The sequence below is a fragment of the Psilocybe cubensis genome, chromosome 7 (genome assembly GCF_017499595.1).
Source record: "Psilocybe cubensis strain MGC-MH-2018 chromosome 7, whole genome shotgun sequence".
NCBI lineage: Eukaryota > Fungi > Basidiomycota > Agaricomycetes > Agaricales > Agrocybaceae > Psilocybe > Psilocybe cubensis.
Window position 1 is genome coordinate 2,629,524 of NC_063005.1, and position 20,576 is coordinate 2,650,099.

The 20,576-nt window shown below is 46.6% G+C and overlaps 6 protein-coding genes across 6 annotated transcripts; 2 read left to right on the forward strand and 4 right to left on the reverse strand.

Moving 5' to 3' along the window:
* Positions 1-352: 352 nt before the first annotated feature.
* JR316_0008361 (putative GTP-binding protein EngB) lies at positions 353-1,302 on the forward strand (the record flags this gene model as incomplete). The annotated part of the gene is made up of 5 exons (XM_047894076.1): positions 353-523; positions 594-606; positions 669-748; positions 802-941; positions 993-1,302. The coding sequence occupies 5 exons, from the start codon at positions 353-355 to the stop codon at positions 1,300-1,302; spliced, it is 714 nt and encodes a 237-aa protein (XP_047747391.1).
* A 991-nt stretch (positions 1,303-2,293) lies between these two features.
* On the reverse strand, positions 2,294-3,001 carry JR316_0008362 (uncharacterized protein; the record flags this gene model as incomplete). The annotated part of the gene is made up of 1 exon (XM_047894077.1): positions 2,294-3,001. One exon carries the CDS (start codon positions 2,999-3,001, stop codon positions 2,294-2,296), a length of 708 nt encoding a protein of 235 aa, XP_047747392.1.
* Positions 3,002-8,724: 5,723 nt separating this feature from the next.
* Positions 8,725-10,299, reverse strand: JR316_0008363 (uncharacterized protein; the record flags this gene model as incomplete). The annotated part of the gene is made up of 2 exons (XM_047894078.1): positions 8,725-9,081; positions 9,145-10,299. The coding sequence occupies 2 exons, from the start codon at positions 10,297-10,299 to the stop codon at positions 8,725-8,727; spliced, it is 1,512 nt and encodes a 503-aa protein (XP_047747393.1).
* Positions 10,300-11,457: 1,158 nt separating this feature from the next.
* Positions 11,458-12,979, reverse strand: JR316_0008364 (uncharacterized protein; the record flags this gene model as incomplete). Its single annotated transcript, XM_047894079.1, has 2 exons — positions 11,458-12,400; positions 12,915-12,979. The coding sequence occupies 2 exons, from the start codon at positions 12,977-12,979 to the stop codon at positions 11,458-11,460; spliced, it is 1,008 nt and encodes a 335-aa protein (XP_047747394.1).
* Positions 12,980-13,332: 353 nt separating this feature from the next.
* JR316_0008365 (uncharacterized protein) lies at positions 13,333-13,559 on the forward strand (the record flags this gene model as incomplete). The annotated part of the gene is made up of 2 exons (XM_047894080.1): positions 13,333-13,380; positions 13,443-13,559. The coding sequence occupies 2 exons, from the start codon at positions 13,333-13,335 to the stop codon at positions 13,557-13,559; spliced, it is 165 nt and encodes a 54-aa protein (XP_047747395.1).
* Positions 13,560-19,583: 6,024 nt separating this feature from the next.
* Positions 19,584-20,477, reverse strand: JR316_0008366 (uncharacterized protein; the record flags this gene model as incomplete). Its single annotated transcript, XM_047894081.1, has 1 exon — positions 19,584-20,477. One exon carries the CDS (start codon positions 20,475-20,477, stop codon positions 19,584-19,586), a length of 894 nt encoding a protein of 297 aa, XP_047747396.1.
* Between the last annotated feature and the right edge of the window lie 99 nt (positions 20,478-20,576).

A 20,576-nucleotide genomic window follows, 5' to 3' on the forward strand; every position in this document is an offset into this window, starting at 1 on the left:
CGGAGTTTTGGACGCTACAAAATCCCTTTGTGGTGACTATTCCTTTATACACTGTGCATCTTGCCAATAGCCGCTTTGTTGACTCGTGGCCCGCACGAAATCATGGTTAGACAGGAGGATGCAACATGCCTAATAGTAATATTAATATGGAAAAAGCGACTCGCAACGAAGTGATCTACGAGCACAAAGCGCGAGTATATATCGGTGGCTTGTGCAGGACTTGGGTATGGGCCCGGTGGCGGAGAGACAGTTGTGGTGTGGTGGTCAGAAGAAAGAAAAGGCGGGTATCCGGTCCGGAGCCATTTGTTTGTGTGACTGGGTTCACCATCATCGACTTTGTACTCAAACTACGATGTCTTCACTTTTGAAAGCAAGCTCAATATTAGAGCCCTCGATTTATACAACAATATCAAAAAATCTCTACTCAACAAAGCGAAACATATGGGCTAATGCTCAAACAGCAGAATTTGTAGCTTCAGCAAATTCGATTTCAACCATTCCGAAATCTACCGGGTTACCAGAGGTAAAGTAACGCGTATATGGTCAATGGAATAAAAGACTCGACGTCACTCTGACCATAAGAACTTCTAAAGATCGTAGTTACAGGTTAGTCGCGTCTGGCAACTACCAAAACGGATTGCTGACACCTAATTGTAATATACCAATAGGACGTGCCAATGTTGGAAAATCCACGTTGCTTAACTGTATTTTAGGAAGGAAATCACTTGTAAACACCAGTAAAAAAGCTGTGAGTCGAATGCAAATGTGAAGAAGAAATCACTGACACAACAGATGATGAAGGGACACACAAAAGCTCTGAATCTCTTCCGCGTCGGGGCAGAACCCGGAAAGCTTATCCTTGTAGATGCGCCTGGTTATGGTACTCGCGGAAGAGTCGAATGGGGGGAACTTTTTAAGCATTACATCCAAAACCGACCAGAGTTTGTGCCCTTCCACTTCCACTTACATTTAAATTACTAATTTGTGCATAGACTCAAACGCGTCTACATCCTCTTCAATGCCAAACACGGGCTAAATGAAACTGACAAGCTCATGCTTGCTGCTCTCTCCTCGTCTCTGCTCTCCGAGCGCGGTGCACAAGCCTTCACACTGCAGTCCATAATCACCAAAGCCGACACAGTGCCTACAGCAAAACTACAGGGCACTATTTCTAACATGAAAAAGGACATATGGGATGCGGCACCTCTCTGTCTACCTCCAATTATTACAAGTGCGGAGATGAGCCCACCGTTTGGGATCAATCAAGTGAGGCAGAGCATCGCTGAAGCATGCGGGTTATAGCTTGCGACCGACATTCTTTTCCCTCCTCCGTTGCTGCTATACCATTTCTACGATGTCGATCGCGTGTGCTCATAGGTAGGGCGCTAGTTGCCCACCGGCTGAAGATCTGGTTTAACCAGCCCAGAATTCTATCGCGAAATCGGGTGGCGAGATATCCAAGATTCAAATCCATTAGACCGAAGATCAGCACGAATAGGGAAACCAATCACAAAATGGGGTGTACCGGTTGGTGGATGGTTGAATGTGGCGGAATCTAGTGACAAATGCCGGTAGCTGAAATTTGACTGGTCAGCCCGATGGACCCTTTGTGGGTGCCACAACTGGAATGTACTGCTCGCCTGAGCGGACTCCCGCTGCCTAATAGGATGTGTCAATGGCAATCCTTCATTTTCAATGGTCATGCTCCGAATGTCAAATCGCAAATAGGATATTTCGATGAATTGCGACAGGGATAATGCCAAACGGCGATGTTCAATATTCAATCGCTTCCACTAATCAAATGGTATCTGTCCTCAATATCCTGCTTGTCAATTATACCCTAAAATCAAATTTCTTATGATGAATATCCCGTAAAAGGTAGATGTCCGTTGCAAGTACCTTGCTCTTTCCCGGAGGATCCTGCGCAGTACACATCTGCTTTTCGTGGGGCACACCCTGGCACACCTCTTCAAACCTATTACTCCTCAGTATTAGCGTTCGTATCTCCGCGAAACTGCATGAAGTGAAGGATTTACAAACACGGCCCCTGGCTAAGACGATCAACATGCACGGAGAGCACCCAAAAGTGGCAATTTATTCCTTCGTTGTAAGTGGGAGTCCACCGAACTGCGAATGACGGCCATCGACAGATACTGTATGCGTACCTACCGCTTTTTAATTTCGAAATGGATCATCAATGAAATAGTAAAGAAGTCCGATAAATTAAAACTTCAAGAAAAGGATTGAGATGGATTGAGATGATGCTACCAGATGCGCGTTGGTAAAAAGCTCATTAATCTAGACATACTTCTTGGAATTTGTAGTACTGCATAGATATGTACAGTTGAACAATGAAGTCGCTGCGGACCTTGTCTGGCACGTATAAAAGATGCTGTATATGACTTCCACGACGTCCGAGATTCATGGCAGTAGAAACTTTGACTTTTTCTAGCCCGAGAGTTTGTAGGTTGCCCAATGCATTCACAGAGACCACCGCTTTATCATCAATGTCAACGTTTTGCAAGTGGAGGGCCGTTAATCCATTATACTTCCGAAGATATCCTGTAAAGATAGGCCACATGATGTCGTTGTATTCGCTGGCTGCAAGTTGATCGCTCGTCGGTTCCTGGTTCGTATACAGATCATCATCCGACTCGGACCCAAACTCTGAAAAAGGTCCTTCGTACCGCCAGTAGCGCACATAGCTGACAAATCGACTAGAAGAAAGCTGATCAAATCTTTCACGAGAAGAGTCGACCTTGGATACAAGGACAGCACGATACTCTTCTGAATCGAGTTCCTGGCTTTCCACTTTGGCAGGAAATAGATATTTGACAGTGAAGCTCAAATCCCTAAAACGGATAAGTAGAGCACTTTCGCGGATACTCCTGGAGATTGAATTTGAGCAAAGAGTTCGTACTGTATCGTCATCGCAGAAATAGGCGATTCTGGTCCACAGCTCCGGCGCCAGTGCAGCAGCTGTGCTTTGATTCGACATCATATCTACTTGATTTCAGCGACGTGTGGTAGAGTGATTAAAATAGCTCATGGTAGTTGAATGTTTGAGTGCGCACAGCGAGCAAATTGCACATGACAGTCTTCAATAAATAATAGATTTCATTTGTTTTATGGGTAACAATAGCTGACAATTGGGTCATGGTCGTTGTGCAAAAAATCTTCAGAGAAGTTGACTGAAAATTAAAATTGGTTAGAGAAACAAACGGATAACATGACTCACCACTATTGTTCTATAACATGATCGCAAGGAGCTGATAAAAATTACCCTAATCGACCAACAACGTTGAGTGACATTTCGCAAAAAACAATTGAATGGTTGCAAACCGTGAGAGGCACCTGTACCTTTAGACTCCGAAGTGGTGCGTGGTATGCACGCCTCTGGCGAAAAGGCCACTTTTGTTGTGTAATGAGGCGCCACACAGCATAGATTGCAACAGGACCATAAAGAATCGAATTCAGTGAGCTGTTTGAACGTGTGAATGAGTGACCGTGCAGTGTGAAGCAATAGAGATTACATCTCCTAGGGATATGTAGATATCCGATGAGGCTCAATCCTATTGTACTATGTTTTTATCATTGTACGTAGCGAAAACAGAAGATAAAGCGAACAGAAATACGTACAATAAATCCCGTTAACAACCTGTATCCTTGATCCTAACACTGGATCCAACAACACCTCACACTGCTAACATGGTTTTAGACAGTCATTCTTCTATGTTGTGTATTGCAATTTCGAAGGTTTTACGTAGTACCCAGTCGAACGACTTTGCGGTAATCTAGCGATTCGGATCCAATAACGATTTGACGTAAACGGGGGCAAGAATGGACTGGCTCAGAGAAGAGTGCATTGATAATGGGTGATTAGCACGAGCGTCATGGTGGTTTGCAGAAATATACTGTCTTTGTTTACGATATTATAAGCTGAAAGGCCATACTGGTTTACTGGTTTGAAAGAATGTTGACGGTCGAAGACTCGAGGAGAGCACATCACAAAGCGTGGGAATATATTCAAAAAAGTAAATAGGGGTGCAAGGGAGTGTCAAGGCCCCTGAGAGTCGGAGTCGCTGCCACAGTGCTTCACTAGTCACTCCTTGGTACGAGATTTCTACATAAGAGTTATATATTGCGCAGTAGTTTATAAATACTACATCCAAATATTTTAATTTGGGTGCTTATTTAATGATCGTGATGTTCATAGACCTGAACCGTATAGGTGAAGGTTGGTTCTGAGTTTACTTTCAAGACTCCCAAAGTTTTCGAGTCTTACCTCTTGCTTGAACACCAAATAATTGATGAAAAAGAACTTTTAAAATAAGATGTATGGTTCATTTAGATGCAGCTATTATGACAAACTTTGGCACGCCACCGGTTAATGACAACTAAAAAAACATTGTCTGAATACAGGTAGGCTCAGAACAACCCGTTAGATCCATTAAGACTTGGTGGTGGTTTCGAGATTTGGAGCAATCCGCTGTTTGGCCAACATAATCTGCTTGCTCGTCGGTCAAAGTACGAACCAGTAGAAAAAATATAACAAAGAGACCGAAATCAAAGTAGATGAGCGACATTCAGCAGTACTAGATAGTGGTTGTTGACCGTCTCGAGTCTTCAATTATTCCCCAGAGACTTGATGCTTCCTATGCACACAACTCGTCGATTTGAGCATGCGTTAACATTAATCAAGCCGAGTCGAAGCAGAGCTGTGAGGGTAGTGTACCATCAAGACGCTGGGGAGGAATGAGAGGACAGAGTGGTCAGACCGCCTATCACGCCCCAATGGCAGCAGTGAATACTCCAAGAAAAAATGCACAGAGAAGTATGCAGAGTAACACACTGCCCAGAGCACCAAGTAAGAGACAGAATGGCAGACCCAAAGCGCAACGGATGAAACTGCATTTCCAATCACAACCAAAACCAGAATAGCGCATATATGCGGGCAGCAAAACAGATTAGAACCGTAAGCTGCAGCCTATCGTCGTGAACTAAATGGACACCAGAAAACCAACATGGGTTCCGAGTGCGCCGGCGAATGCAACAGATAGCATGAGAGAGGGAAGTAGACCGAGAAACGGCGCATATATGCGCATACATAGCAGCATAAACCCTATGAGTTCCCCAATAAAATGAGCAGGCAGCAGCCAATACCAGACCCGCTTTACATCTTCTTTGAGGGGATGGAAGGGTGAGCCAGATGGGATGCCGTAGACATGAATGAACTGTACTTAGCTTGCTTGTATCTGCGCGCGGTGGTTTGAGCTAGCCTGGGCGCCTAGGCGATTTGCGAAAAATTGGGGAGTGAATTGGTTTGGTGCCAAAATAAGTCAGAGCGTATGCGACTCGTAAAGGATAGAGATGGTAGGCGAGGATGAATTGAAAGGCGAAAATGGAGAGATGGTGGTGGTTGGAATGAAACCTGCATCGACGTGACGCCTGTTTAAATAGGCGAGCCCACAGTTTGCGTCACAGAATATTCGAAATGTGGTTCCCGTCACAGCGGTTACCTCCTATCATTCATTGAGCTGTCTTCTAACTAGTCGAATGCCACTCAATTTGCTCGTGCAGTTTTCAAGGTTTCAAGCGTATCCAAACAGGCCACGCGAATCCGACTCAGTCCCACTAACTGCATAATCTGGGCTCTATCATCTGCTGACAAAAATAAAAACGGAGACATGTTCGTACGTCTTATGAAGGACCGGATCCAACTCGATTGTTTTTAAGTATAGTCAGAGGCAAAGAGATAGCCAACCAACACTGACGGAAAGGTAAAGTTGATTGAAAACATCGTACTAGGTAATTTCGACTATTTGTTGTTTCTTAGTCTGGCGCCTTCAGCTTGGATTCACTCCATCAATAATCATCCATTTCACTGCCATGATCATCCGGGTCGCCGCCAAAGAATTCTTGGCCTTCTCCGTCGAGGTTCAAGTCATTATATCCCACGAGCCCCACTCCGATCTGCACCACGTTTGCTGAGAGCAGTCTGCCACCGCAGCAATCAATGTTTGCACATTGGAAAATTTGCTAGAGTTTCTGAGAGCTGATACTACCGTGTCGGGTGGAAGTGGTGCTATCTGAGCAAGTCGCATCAAACCCATTGACAATCACGATGGTTTGTCTAATTCGGCAATAATTCCCATATATAGGTCATTGCAATAGCCCCTAGCCCTCGCGTCTGGCAAGTTGGATTCCCTGCACCTGCAACTCAAACCTACGCCACATTTTCACAGACCCACATGTAACAGCACTGAAATATCAAAAGCGAGCAAGCCTTTCTGAGCGTCTCATCACGACTAGGAACGAGCTGGACGTACGCGTCGGGTTTATCGTAATGATGTGAAGTGAGAGAACATTCACAAAACACAAGGTCAAAGGCATCACTAATAGTAACAGTGAAAATCTGGGGCCACGCAAGACACTGTGATATAAAGGAGGAGCACGATTGCTATGAGTAAAGAAAAGATAATAACATTGTTAATTAGAGATGAAGCAAAGTCTCGTTACACGGCATACCATTGTTATGACCACGTATGGCTGTAGCTATTTTCAATTAGGCCTGATCCAGAGGTTTGAAATGACCCCACCACAATGGCGGGGACACAATGGGCATTTATTGAGATGCAAACTTTGCAAACAGTAAATGGTCAACTTTTGGCAAGTTGAAAGAGAACAATCAAATATTGGGAGCAGAAAGTCAATCCAAATGCAACATCCTGAATTCTTCCCCAGCGACTTGATGCTTCCTATGCACACAATCCGTTGATTTGAGCATGATTTATCGCCAGTCAATCCGAGGCGCGGAACTGTGAAGGTAGTGTAATATCAAGACGCTGTGGAAGAGTACAGAGAGAAGACATTTGACTGCCATCAGTTTCAAGTGAGCCTGCAGACACAGCGCATAGAATAAGGCGGCAATGTATATATGCGCGGGGTGTCTGAAATCGACGAAGAACAACCCGAGAATAAAAAATACACGAGGAGAAAGCGTGAAAGTTGCACCAGTAGAAGGATCAGTGCATATATGCGCACATCGGAGAGCGCTGGAAAGTCGCAGAGAACCCACAAATGTCAGGAACAAAATTGGGAAAACATAAAAGCCAGATAAAGAACCCGAAAACCAGCGAAAACGTGCTTGTATATGCGCAAGCAGAGCAGCATATACTTTCCAAACATTCGAGAATAGTGAAATTCAGCTGGTTGGGTTGAGACAAATGTCACCACGAGTACCCCCCGGAACGCGAGAGACGAAATCAAAAACCTTCCCCAGAAACTTGATGCTTCCTATGCACACAGTTCGTCGATGTCAGCATGAGTTATCGATCAAGTCAGGTCAAAGAAGAGCTGTGAAGGTAGTTTACCATCAAGACGCTGGGGAGGGATGAAAGCTCATCGTCCAACTGTCAATGATGGAAGGAGTGATAACTGAGAATGTATGCGCAGCTCAGAAGGAAGTGCATCAAAACGTAGACCCAAGATACAAGTCAGAAGATAAGGAAAATCGCAAGGACAGCAGCAACAGCTCCCAGAAACGCGCATATACGAGGGATGCAGAGCAGTTTAGAGCTATAGCCCGCTTCTTATGAACCGCAGACTTTTAAATGGAAAACATGAAAAACCAAGAACCAGGCATAGAAAGTGAAATGCCAAATACACCTCAATGCAGCGAGAATATGTGCGTATATGCACAAACAAAGCCGTGTATCTTCTTCACCATGCATCCGAAAATAGGCAAGGTGCAACGGGTTGGGTCAAGCCAAATGGAAACAGTCCTACTCGTAGAGCAATACGTCGAAAAAGATCCAGAATCAGCGCATATATGCGCACCAGAGAGTCCTTGCCAAGAAACAGAAAAACAAAGGAACCAGGTAGCAGTTGGGGCGTCATGTGGGTTATGAATTCCTCCAGTCAACATGACTTTAAATGATTTCATACGACTGTGAAAGGACCTGTGCATGTAGTCAGCTTGGTTGGGGTACGAGGGCGAAGGTAACCAGCCAGGGGCAATAGATATGAGTCCCACCCTCTCAGGCGGGTAAGGTTTAGAGACAACCTGTAAAAGTACTTAGCTTGGGCGGGATACTAAAATGGAACTTTGTGAAACGATGTTTGAAATTAAGAGCGGGAATGCTTGAGTGTGAGTATATGTGGTGGAAGTATGGAAAAATCGAGGATTGTGGTGGTTGAGAGTCAAATGCGATACAAACGATGAGGAGGGCGTGACGAGGATTTAATAATCTGGGCCGTGACGGCGCTGATGTAATCCGCCCACAACATGTCACAGCACACCATGTTTTTTTCGCCTTGCCACCTGCTCTTGATTTCGACCTCTAATGTACCGAATTCCATCGTTTGGATTCCCCTTCCTTGATGCTGTACAGGGTTTTATAAATTGAAAGGCTCTGTAGCCTGCACACTTTGTACGCACTCGCACCTACGATGCCCGTCCAAGGCGAAGCTTCCGCTGACTTGAACACTGACTACAACTCGTTTCTGGACGCGGAATAAAGGTTATTGACACGGCCACTGGTTAGCACCCTCAGCCTGACATACTCAAGTGGACCGTTTTATTCTCCAGTGTTACTGATAATATATTCAATGTTCTGATTACACGTAACTACAAACATTTAGGTACGTTTAATGTTCCAGTTGTTCCTTTGGCTATCATCTTCAGCTAATCTGCAGTCTCGGATTCATCACTCGCGGAAGTGGTCAAATATCTATAGACGCCTCTTCCCCCTCCGTTATATCTCTCCGATCATCTGATGTGTCTTCAAAGTCGCTGTAGTACTCCCAGCCTTCTCCATCAAAGTCAAAACTTGTTTCTTCGAGCACCATTTCCCAGATTCCATATTCCGATTTCCCCCATGTCTGGAAGCGTTCAAGAGTACCAACGACCAATTTTTGCAGATTTGCAAAGTTCGCAGAGTGCCTCAGTGCCTCTACGACATCCCAAAAAATAGTATGAATTGGGTGCCTTTCATATTCTGTGTCAGTGACTAGCTCCAAGGTCCGCAAGGTCGGTGGTATCTTGTATGGGAGAGGTGCACTCAGAATGTGCAGGATATTCTGACGCAATATTAATGAAATGCGCACTTGCAAAAATAGTTCAGCCAGACAAAATCAACTTACAAGGTAATGCAATGTATTGTATCTCTCTCTTTCTGCTTCGTCACGCAGATTGACGTCCTCATTCAGCTGAAACGGTGCAATGATAAGTCGCAACGACACTAAATGAGGGAATTCGTGAAACAGTGTTGGGAACGTTTCGTCAATGCATGCACTCGCCGGCCATTGAGGACTCTCAAAGACTTCCACAGGCACGGTTCCTCTTTTAAAATGCTCCCTGATCCAGTCAATGCATGGATGCTCTAGAGCCCGATCAGGTAATTGGACGAGCTTGATCGTGTGCACCGGCCGACCTGTAATGATGTCTGCGGCGTAGTAGGCAGGTCCCGTGTATTCGGATAAATGTGGGCAGGCTGTGATAGAGAGATGCGCCTCTGGCGAGGGTCTTTCAAAAGCCACCTCGTCGATTGCGGTAAATTCGATACAGAGTTCCTGTAGGAGAGGGCACTGCTCCAAAGCGGAGTAGAGCTCGCGGTAGTGTCCTTTACCGGCAGAGATATTCAAGTTGGTCAGGGTGGGACAAACTCCAATCATGAGCTCAACGCGGAAGGTTGGGTTGGCCTCTTGTTGTAGATATCCCGTTAAATGGTCGAAGCAACGCAAGCACTTCGTGGTAATGGAAACAATGCAGTTGATGAACCGCAGTAATTCCAGGTTGTCCAAAGTGTTCAAAGCTGTAACAGTCTCATCGTCAATGACAACGTTTGCCATAATGAGGCTCGTCAATCCGATGTAGAGCGGAAGGCTTGCTCTGAACAATGGCCACATCGCGTCAGCATACGTTCGCAAAAAAATTTTCTTTGCGCTCTCCTTGTTGACCAAATCAGGGGTAGTAGGCTGGGGCAAATATCCTATATAGTTCCAAAAGCGGACATGGCGCGCCAGAGGGCTCAATGGGAGCTCGGTAAACCTTCGGCGAGATAGTTCTTGCATTTCAATCACGGAGCTTGGGTATTGATGAGGTTCGACCTTGCTAAAATCAAAACGGTCTATCATGTTGTATGCTCTAAACATCAGACTTCGGAATAGAACAGGTCGAGCACTGTCCCGGATGTGCCGTGGCATTTCAGGAGAGCAAAGGGCGCGGACTTCATCAGGTGAGTAGCACTCGTCCGCAATCTTCGTCCATAGTTCGGCCGCGAGTTGATCCCACCCCATTTGCGCAGGAGGTTATCCAGAAGTGAAATAGACCCACGATGAAATGGATGGGTTGAAAATAACATAGTGCCACCTTAAATAGGGTCATATTGACAAAGGCGTTACCATGGAGCAGATCTGTAGACCAATGTAATTGTTAACAAAGGACAAAAGACATGACGATTACTACCGAGATCTAATGCACCAAAAGGCTTCCTGACAATAGGCTAGCTAACTGCTACCACTCTGGTACTACCCACGGGGACACAGACAAAAAAACTACAACACAATTCAACGACGTAAAATTAAAACAAAGTCGTGTGATAAGATATAAGGCGAGTAAGGGCGGGTCCGAATCACGTCGTTTGGCATAATACCTTGAAGCTATACCTTTAACTAGTCAAAGTGTGCAAGCCAGAAAATACGCCTTTACTCTGGCATTTCGAGTGGGTGTAAGTGTGTTAACATACATCAGGTTAAGCAAATTTTTAGTAGATTAAGAACATACACCCCTGATAAATAGCTACAGGAATGTACAAGGATGACTATGCATAATGTCCGGCTCTAGGCGGGCGACTGGCAATCAAGTCGATAAAGGCCTGCCCCATATTTAATTCTTTTTTCCAGCTCATGAGTCCTGCAGTAATATGGCATACATCATATCATTCCCTGCTCCTTCACTGAGATATCTCAGAATCCGTTTCGTTGTTGGCATCAGCGATTTTATGACCCAAACTGTCGAGGAGCTACAAAAGGTTGGCAACACCTCAGACTATCGTGTCCAGCATCTCAGCCTTAATATATGTACAGCTGATGTGGCACCTACCCTTGATTTCCGCCTTATTCAAAGCATTTTCGGTGATCTTAACAAGTGGCCTGCCTTGGAAAGATTTTCATTTTGATCTCTCTCAATGAAGATTGGGATACAAATTTGCGACTTTGACCTGAGGGACAGAAAATTTCGATTCTTTCACTAATTTATTGTTAGAAGATGATAAAATTTGTGGCAGGTTGGAAACTATGTACGTAGAAGCCTCGCGTTAAAGTCGGGTAGATATTTATTTCCAGCTCCAGTCAGGCTGAGACCAAGAAACAGATAGTCGTAGAGAGTCAAAAATCGGGATAAGACAGCCAGAAAGTCCCGAGTCAGTTTCCCATTAGTACATCTATAAATGAGAGTCAAGACTTTGGTGTACATGTGGTATAGCTCCGCCGATGATACACCAGAGGCAGTGGCCGTTCTTCAGCTTCAGCTTCAGCCTCTGCATCCACCACACCCTCTCCCTGCACCGGTTCCACCCTCACCACCCGCGCAATAAACAACTCCGATGCAACCTCGCCTTTCTCGCTCCTTAGCGGCGGCATAACCGCCTCTCCTTTTCGCTGCCTTTGCTCCAGGTGATTCAAGTCGTATAGGGGTATTGGCCTACCTACGAGGCTGCACGACAGCGCGCCTACAGAACCATCTATAACGGGAAGTCCATCGGCGCTGAGCGTATACCGCGTCAGCTTTGATCTCCCGCTATTACTGAAAGGCGTGGGGTGTAAATCCGGCCTCGAGAACGTAAACGCCGTCTGCGCCTGCGACGCCGCGAGAAGGTTGATTACCATATGCGCGCGTTCTTCTTCTCCTTCTCCGGAGGATTCTTGAGCTTCTGCCATAGCCGTCAGCGCACTGGCCATACGTGACGGAATACGCAGCGCGAACGCTACGAGCGGGTATGGGTCCATTGCAATCGATGTGAACGACGAGAGCGTCGCACCGTGGTACTCTGGAAGCACCGCGCTGCGCAATGATAGCTCTGGATCGTCATCAGATGCGGAACGCGAGGAGGAGAGGGAAGGGGATTTGATAGATGTTACGACTGCCACGGGCTGTGCGACGTCCCGCAGGAGCGCGCACACGTCGGCTTTGAGCTGCTTCTGTTTCTGTTTCTGCGTTGCAAATGTTTGCCTGTTATCGAGGTCTACGGGGGTTGATGTCGAAGTGGAGGCGGAAGAACCCTTGGAAGTTGAAGAAAAGGCGTATTTAGATGTGGAATCTGCAGCTGCAGCTGCATTTGTATACCTCCTTCTCTGCACTGAACGCGCCTTTGCTGTGCACCCAACACCCTGCCCATCCCTACAACCACTCCCGCTTGAAACCGCGAAGGACGTTGAAAATTAAAGAGAACCGTTTGCACTGGCGGTGCTAATAAGCCTCTGTATGCATGCATGAGATTTAGCCACTGCAAACATGGAGAAAATTCTTGGGCGCCCCTCCATCCCAAGTCGCTGTAGTACTCCAGCACCAGCACCATACCCCTCCGTTGTTATCATCCTCAACCTTGTCCTCGCTCATCACAACGGCCCCTGTCCATCCCTGCTCGATCAGCGGTCAGTTATCGCCCTTCAAAACGCGATGCCTCTTACCTTGTCTTCCACCTCGGTGCGCCCCTCCCCATCCTCACGACCTCTCCGCCCCTCGCACTCGTACTCCCGCGCGCCAATCACAGACACATACGCGTACTAGTACGCTTTGCCCGCCACACTGTGACTATATGCTTCTTCCTCCCTTTCCCTCCTGTCTCTGACCTCCCTCCTTCTACAAGGTATGATAAACAAAAATCAGAACACAGGAAAGAAAATATATATACTCACACTCAACCCAACCAGTGCCGCGCTCACAGCGGTCGGCACAATCGAGCCGCGGGCGGTTCATTGTCAGTGGCGGCGGCGGTGTTATCTGTAGTTGGGAGCACGGTGGTAGGGGAGGCGTTAATGCGTGGTGCAGGCCGCTAGTTCCGTCGTGGCGGACAATGGGGATGGGCGTGGCTCAACGACGACTCGACTGATGCTGCATCACGCCCATGCGCTTCCCCTCCTCTTTGTCCATGGCGACTGCGGCCCATTCTACATCGCGCTGTTCGACAACTCACACGTATGCTTCTATGCGGCCAGCCATACGAGCGGCTGACGGTATGTCCGTTAGCACAGTATCATAACACTGCTGCTTTACTCACTGTCTCTCGTTACTTTTATGCAGTAGGACCCAGGCGTATTGGGCATTGCAAAATGGGGCCCACCAAGACGTTGCACTCTTTTGGACGTGGGGAGGACGAGGTGAGTCCTCAACGTGCTGCCTATCGTGTTTGCTCTGCTGAACAACTCTCAGCGTGTGTCAGACACAGCTCGTCATCGCGGAAATGCTACTCACCGTCGCGTCGAAATTACCCCGCCCTACCGCCACACTCACCACGCCGTTGTACTCTTTTGGACCGACGGTACGCGCATGGGTCTAGGTATAGCTGGGGTGGTGCGTACTCACAACATGCTATGGTCTAATATAATCAACGATTCTGTACAGCATTGAGGGGGGCATTAGACACGGTTTGGCATCGAGAGGACTCACCTTCATGTCGAGGCTACCTCGCCCTTCCGCCGCCGTCGTCAACAAAGTGCGAATGCGAGTGTTTGAGCACGTGGGCTGTTCTACAGGGTGCGTCTTTGATTGTACCTTGCCCTGTCGCCGCACTCACCACTGTTTTAGATTGACGTTACGCGCATGGGTCCAGTGACAGGTGGGGTGGTGTTACAAGGTCCTCGTAGCGCGTTGGTCTGACATAATCGACGTTTCTGTACAAAATTGAAGGGGCATTAGACAGCGCTCGGCATCAAGAACATGCGTCTCACCTTCATGTCGAAGCCACCCCGCCCTGCCGTAGTGCGTTCCTGTACAGAATTGAAGGCGCGTCAGAAAGAGCTCAACACTAGGGGAATGCGACTCACCATTGCATCGACGCCGCTGTCGATGAAGCCGGGAGGAGGGAACGAGAGCGCAGAGCACAGAGAAGAAGAGGGGATGAGCGGATGAAGGATGCCAGCAAGGTCAGTGTCCTTTATATACCCGTGTGGTTCTAGTACTAGCGTTACTAGTACGCCTGTTACATGTCGTAAGGAGGCGGAATATACAGTTTTTTTTCTATCTCGCTTGTCGCTTGTTAGTGCGGATGTTGTTACGCGAATGGTGGGCCAATCGTCCATCCACATTGTTTTTGAATCGCTGAGTGTTGTACATTTCCGTTTGGATGATATCCGGAGTGAATATTGATTGGATAGGTTCAGTATTGAGTGATGTGCACGCAGCGTGGTGAACTAACATGTTTGAACAGATTGACAGAACCCTCGACAAAAATCTCAAGATATACAGATGCAGATAAGCGTTGAACACTGCATCTTTAAAGCATTTGATGATGAGCATTTAACAAGCTGTCTCTCATATTCATAATTCGCTGGTACACACTTGAATTCTCAGAATAGCCCAGAGAACGGATACCGGAAATTCGTCGTATCTCAATCAAATCTCTCAAACATTTGAAAATTTCTCGACTCGGGAACTCGTACGTACTGAGAAACACCCAAATCTACGTACTCGACGCGAAATGGAGTTCTAGCACTCCCGGTGAGTGGACAATTGTCCAGGAGTTGACCCAGCAAACTCTTCTTCTGAGCAGCAACAAATTGAACGCCGCTGCTCCAGCTAGTGGATCTGCCGTCATGAATAGCCGACGGTTCTGGAACTAGTACCGTGACGGAGCCGAAGTAAAAGAAAACGATTGGAATTGGGTGGAATGCGGATTTTGGAGAGGAGGAGGGGATCCAGTTAGACGGAGATTGGTTAGTCAGTTGAATATCTTCAGCTGGGCGGGTGCGTTTGAGGGGTGCGTTAGGGTACTGTTGGCCCCTCTGTGAGTTGAGAATAGGTATGTGATCAATGTTTAAGGTGTTATTTGCATCATATGCAAAAAGCTCATTCTCGGCGCTTAATTGATGTTGATCTTCAATGCAAAGTTGCATATTGCACACCGGGTACAACAAATCTCAAAGACATACAGACAGTCCAGGTAATAACTCTACATCTAATTTGGGCCTACTAGACATTGAAAAATACGTATTCTAGGTAAACTTGATATTTGAACAATGGGGGCATCTCGCTGATGACTCCGCACTGCAATACCCAGCTAGAGCAAAATTTCAGACCTTCTAGCCAATAATCCGGATATTATCGGCAGACTTTCACAACTACCAACGTACTCGGAGGCTCTAATGTTCGGAAAAGAGGTGGAAACAACGCAGAATGGCGCACCATGAATCCTCCAAATGCTGGGGGACCAATGTTGCTTCCCTCATTTTTCAGACCTTCTAGGTCGTATGACGGCAGCTTAGCCGAGCCAGGCAGGTCCCCGCTAGTGCCCGAGAAGACCCGTAACGAAAGGAAACGTTGGAAACAGGCTGGAATTGCGAATTGGGGGAGCGGGAGGATGTGTACATGTACGTGAGTCCAAATTTTTGATAATTTTTTGTAGTTGCTGACTTGGGATGAATAATGTGAGTGTTACTGGGCGTACTTTACCATCTAGTAGTACAGGGGCTACTGTCAATTGCCTTTGAATTTCGGTATTCCCTCATTTCTCTCCGAGTTTGTTTAAAGTGCGTTCGGGCGCTTAAGACATTTTGACATTTCCAAGTTTGCTCGACGTCACAGAACTCAAATAAAACGTTGCACCAAGTGTAGTATATTTAAATACACACCCCTAGTAATTCGGATTCACCATAGAAGTTCCCAGTCCATGTAAATGCGCAGTATACGCGGGTACACGGCTCGGCGCGAACATGTAAGAATTTCGACCATTTTCTCGCGACCACGCACCACCAACTCTTCAACCAGACATCACAGCACACAGGCGTGTATACTAATTCCCCTTAAGAGCCGGAAACGCAAAAAATGGCAGAGGTATGTATGCCACGTCGTTGCTACGAGCCTGCAATATCTGCAATCGAGTACGTCTTACGGCGGCCTTCTGGGCTCTGGAGCACCGAGTTACAACGTGATTCGCTAGCCGAGGAGTTCTATACAGGTCTATATTAAGATACGGGAAGATTGAACCGACGTAAATCGATGAATTGGGGGAGGTGGAGGGTGTTATTCGTTTGAATATTAAACTGTTTGCTTCTTTCTCTATTCAATTTCTGTCATTCCTGAGTAGAATTTCTGTCCTTGTACACTATAATATATGCATGAATGCTAAGTATTCTGCTGTGAATTCTGAAATGCTAGAAAACAGAGGTTTACGGGTCGTATACTGTTTTTACATCTCATTTTGCTTCGAATTAAACTTGATTCTTGAAATGCCGAATGTATTGATTAATTTTGTTTACTATCTACACTCCGTATAAGCTTGAAAGGCTCTTATGAACGCCGCAAAACTCCGAATACGTATGCCACGTCATTATATCTCTTACAATTTCACTCGCAAAATATAGCAGTTTTGACCTTGTGATGGCTCTGAACAGCCGATGCACTAGTGTTATTGGATTTATGCATGCGATTGACTTGAGTTGGGCTCGCAATGTGCACACAAATGTACAACGGGGGTCGGGGAGCTCGTATATGTAATGTTTGATTGCCTGTTTCCGGGACAAAAATGTATGAGCGGGCCTTGACTAGCGTGTTTCCGAGCGCGTAAATCTCATATCTAGACAGATAAACGCCACAGTTATCTTCTCAGAGCCTGAAATGTGACCTATTGCGCTCGTTAAACCTGGTTCTGGCTGATATAACTTGACCCTTTGAGTGGATTCATCTACTGTGAACTCGGGTAAACAAACATAGGGCGCTTATTTAAATTATCCTAGAAAACACTACTGTCTGCAAGGTCTGATTAGCAGGTGCAATACTATTCAAACGACACTGTAGAATGACCTGGAAAGCACTTACGTAAAAGCGGGCCTGAATGTCAGATTAAGATTAGTTGACAATCGCGATTGGGATGCAAAAGTAAATCGGGTGCGAGTCCGACTATCCCTAATGCGGATTCCTAGGAAGCAGCGGCGCTTATTGGATGTTACAGCATCTTTTTCTGTAGCATTTCGTCATTAAGTTAGTTGTGGCCATGGCCATTCAGCAGCCCTAAGACGCGTCTGACGCGTCGCGTCGCGTTCAGGTGACTTGAAACCTGGTTATTTTAGGAATACACGTTTCGCGTTCGTGTCGTGCCAGCGGGTGTTTTATTTTGAGTCCACCTAGCTGAGGCGGTTTGGGCCCGTATGAACGTAATGATGACTGAACGTTGTGAGGCAACGTTCAACAAAACCACGGAGTTCTACACGAATGTGGATGTCCGGGTCTACAGTGTTACACCCAGCGGATGCTACATGTTGGATTGCGTACAAGTCTTGGAGTTCAGAAGCTAATACTCGGTCATGGAGTAAAAGGGGTGTTGTAATTTTGTTTGCTAAATCTACATGATTTTGGATACTAGGATGCGGATGTACTATACTTTTTCCAATGTATTGCATACTCCAATGAATAGAATCCAAGATTGAATGCAGAAAAGTGTGCCAAAGAAAAGCGGAATTGCACATAGCCAAGAACTCCTAAGAAAAGAGTTATGGCATTTCAATAGAGAAAATTTACTTGCCTCGTAATCTTCGGAAACGAAGTGCAGTGAAGCGAGGCTAGTGGAATTGATGAAGCTAAAGAAAATGGCCTGAGGTGCCAATTAAAATGCAATGCGACCCTTGGAAAAAAGGTATAAAGAGGGACTCACATTTCATTGACTCCAGCTATGCGTTATGCCCTAATGCTGGGGGCATGCCATTCCATTATTTCTTCGTTGTCGAGACTCGCCCCTATCTTGTGTTTGGCCATACCAAACATGATGTTGCGGCACGCGTCTTGACCTTGATCTATGACCATGCGTAAGTCTTTCATCTTTTCACAAGGCTTTCAGAGTACTGACATCACGTTGCAGTCTTCGATTTAAGATTCAAACGTCCCGGGAACGCTATTAAGAAGATAATTAGGTATGTGACTTGACATGTAGTTTATCCCGTGTACTGACTGTGTATTAGATGGCATATGGAAGCCATACGTCGATACCTAGGGAGGATAGAAGGTAAGTTTAATACCTTTCAGAGTTCTGTGTGTGATCTAACCTTGTTTATGTAGCCAGGATGCTCCGACGCTATATATCGCTTTCCGGCGACCGCCCTCACATTGGAATACATGTAGACAGCTAGGGGTCAGGTTGATCATGGTAAGTACATTACTTTTGTGGGTTCTGGATATGATCTGACCTTGATTTTGTCGATCAGACTGCCCCAAGATGATGTATCGTGTTCCCGCGACCTGCTGTTGCACCTCGAGACGATGTATGGAGGCCCCGCGATCCGACATTCAAACGACTCCATGTTTTGCCAGCGAGTCCCACCCCTACGCGATAGACCTGGTAAGTTTATAATCTTTCAGGGTGTTGGACCTTTTTTGACCGTGTTTTTTGTAGCCAAATGCTCCGACACGACATATCAGTTTCCCGCAACCTTCACACGTTTGGGTATGCATTGATGGTTAGGCCTGTATTAAGCCTAGGTTATGGTAAGTACCCTATTTGGGATGTGTTCTGACGTTGTTTTTGTAGCTCAGAATGCTGCGACACCATGTATCGCGTTCCCGCAAGCTACCCATCATTCCGGCGCCTTTGTCATTCCATCCAACACGATACAACGAGCCCCGTCAGCATGCAACGTTACGCACCCGCACCAACTTCCACGACCAGCCTGTTTTCATCAAGTACGTCTCTCGGCCACATACGCATTTCGCCCCAACACAACATGTCACCGTCCGGCGAGCTGGCACGTTGCTCCGATGCAACGTACAGACATCCGGCGAGCTAGAGAGACAGGAAGGACCTTCCCCGCCAGGTGCAGACACCGTGTCGTATGTCCTGGTGACCTTTGCGTTGCCACGGTGTTGTACGCGTTAACACGTCATTGGACTTGTAAGCAATAACCATCTTTCCTGTGGTTAACAATGACTGACCAGCCTGTTTCCATCAAGTATCCGCACCAGCCAGTCTCGCAGCCACGCCCCAACACAACGTATTACCAAACGTTGGAGAGACTTGGGTAACTTGTAAGCAATCCCCGTCTTTCCATGGTTAACAATGACTGACTTGTTGCCTTTAGCAGGACTGACTTTGATTTGAAACTTGGGATCAGGTATGTTTCTTGGAGTAGATAGACCGGTTACGCCCCTGCTTGGCCTTTGGGCGGGGCTAACCTCTGCTCGTACAATAAATTGAAGGTGTTGTGTTGCATGGACTACGCTCTTTTTTCGTGCTATAATTAGATCTCGACATTTTACCGACCCAAAACACACCAGAAAAAATCTCAAGCGAGCATCAAGTACGCAATTCACAGATGAGGACTCTCAAAGACTTCCTCTTTTAAAATGCTCCCTGATCCAGTCAATGCATAGAGCCCGATCAGGTAATTGGACGAGCTTGATCCCGACCTGTAATGATGTCTGCGGCGTAGTAGGCAGGTCCCGTGTATTCGGATAAATGTGGGCAGGCTGTGATAGAGAGATGCGCCTCTGGCGAGGGTCTTTCAAAAGCCACCTCGTCGATTGCGGTAAATTCGATACAGAGTTCCTGTAGGAGAGGGCACTGCTCCAAAGCGGAGTAGAGCTCGCGGTAGTGTCCTTTACCGGCAGAGATATTCAAGTTGGTCAGGGTGGGACAAACTCCAATCATGAGCTCAACGCGGAAGGTTGGGTTGGCCTCTTGTTGTAGATATCCCGTTAAATGGTCGAAGCAACGCAAGCACTTCGTGGTAATGGAAACAATGCAGTTGATGAACCGCAGTAATTCCAGGTTGTCCAAAGTGTTCAAAGCTGTAACAGTCTCATCGTCAATGACAACGTTTGCCATAATGAGGCTCGTCAATCCGATGTAGAGCGGAAGGCTTGCTCTGAACAATGGCCACATCGCGTCAGCATACGTTCGCAAAAAAATTTTCTTTGCGCTCTCCTTGTTGACCAAATCAGGGGTAGTAGGCTGGGGCAAATATCCTATATAGTTCCAAAAGCGGACATGGCGCGCCAGAGGGCTCAATGGGAGCTCGGTAAACCTTCGGCGAGATAGTTCTTGCATTTCAATCACGGAGCTTGGGTATTGATGAGGTTCGACCTTGCTAAAATCAAAACGGTCTATCATGTTGTATGCTCTAAACATCAGACTTCGGAATAGAACAGGTCGAGCACTGTCCCGGATGTGCCGTGGCATTTCAGGAGAGCAAAGGGCGCGGACTTCATCAGGTGAGTAGCACTCGTCCGCAATCTTCGTCCATAGTTCGGCCGCGAGTTGATCCCACCCCATTTGCGCAGGAGGTTATCCAGAAGTGAAATAGACCCACGATGAAATGGATGGGTTGAAAATAACATAGTGCCACCTTAAATAGGGTCATATTGACAAAGG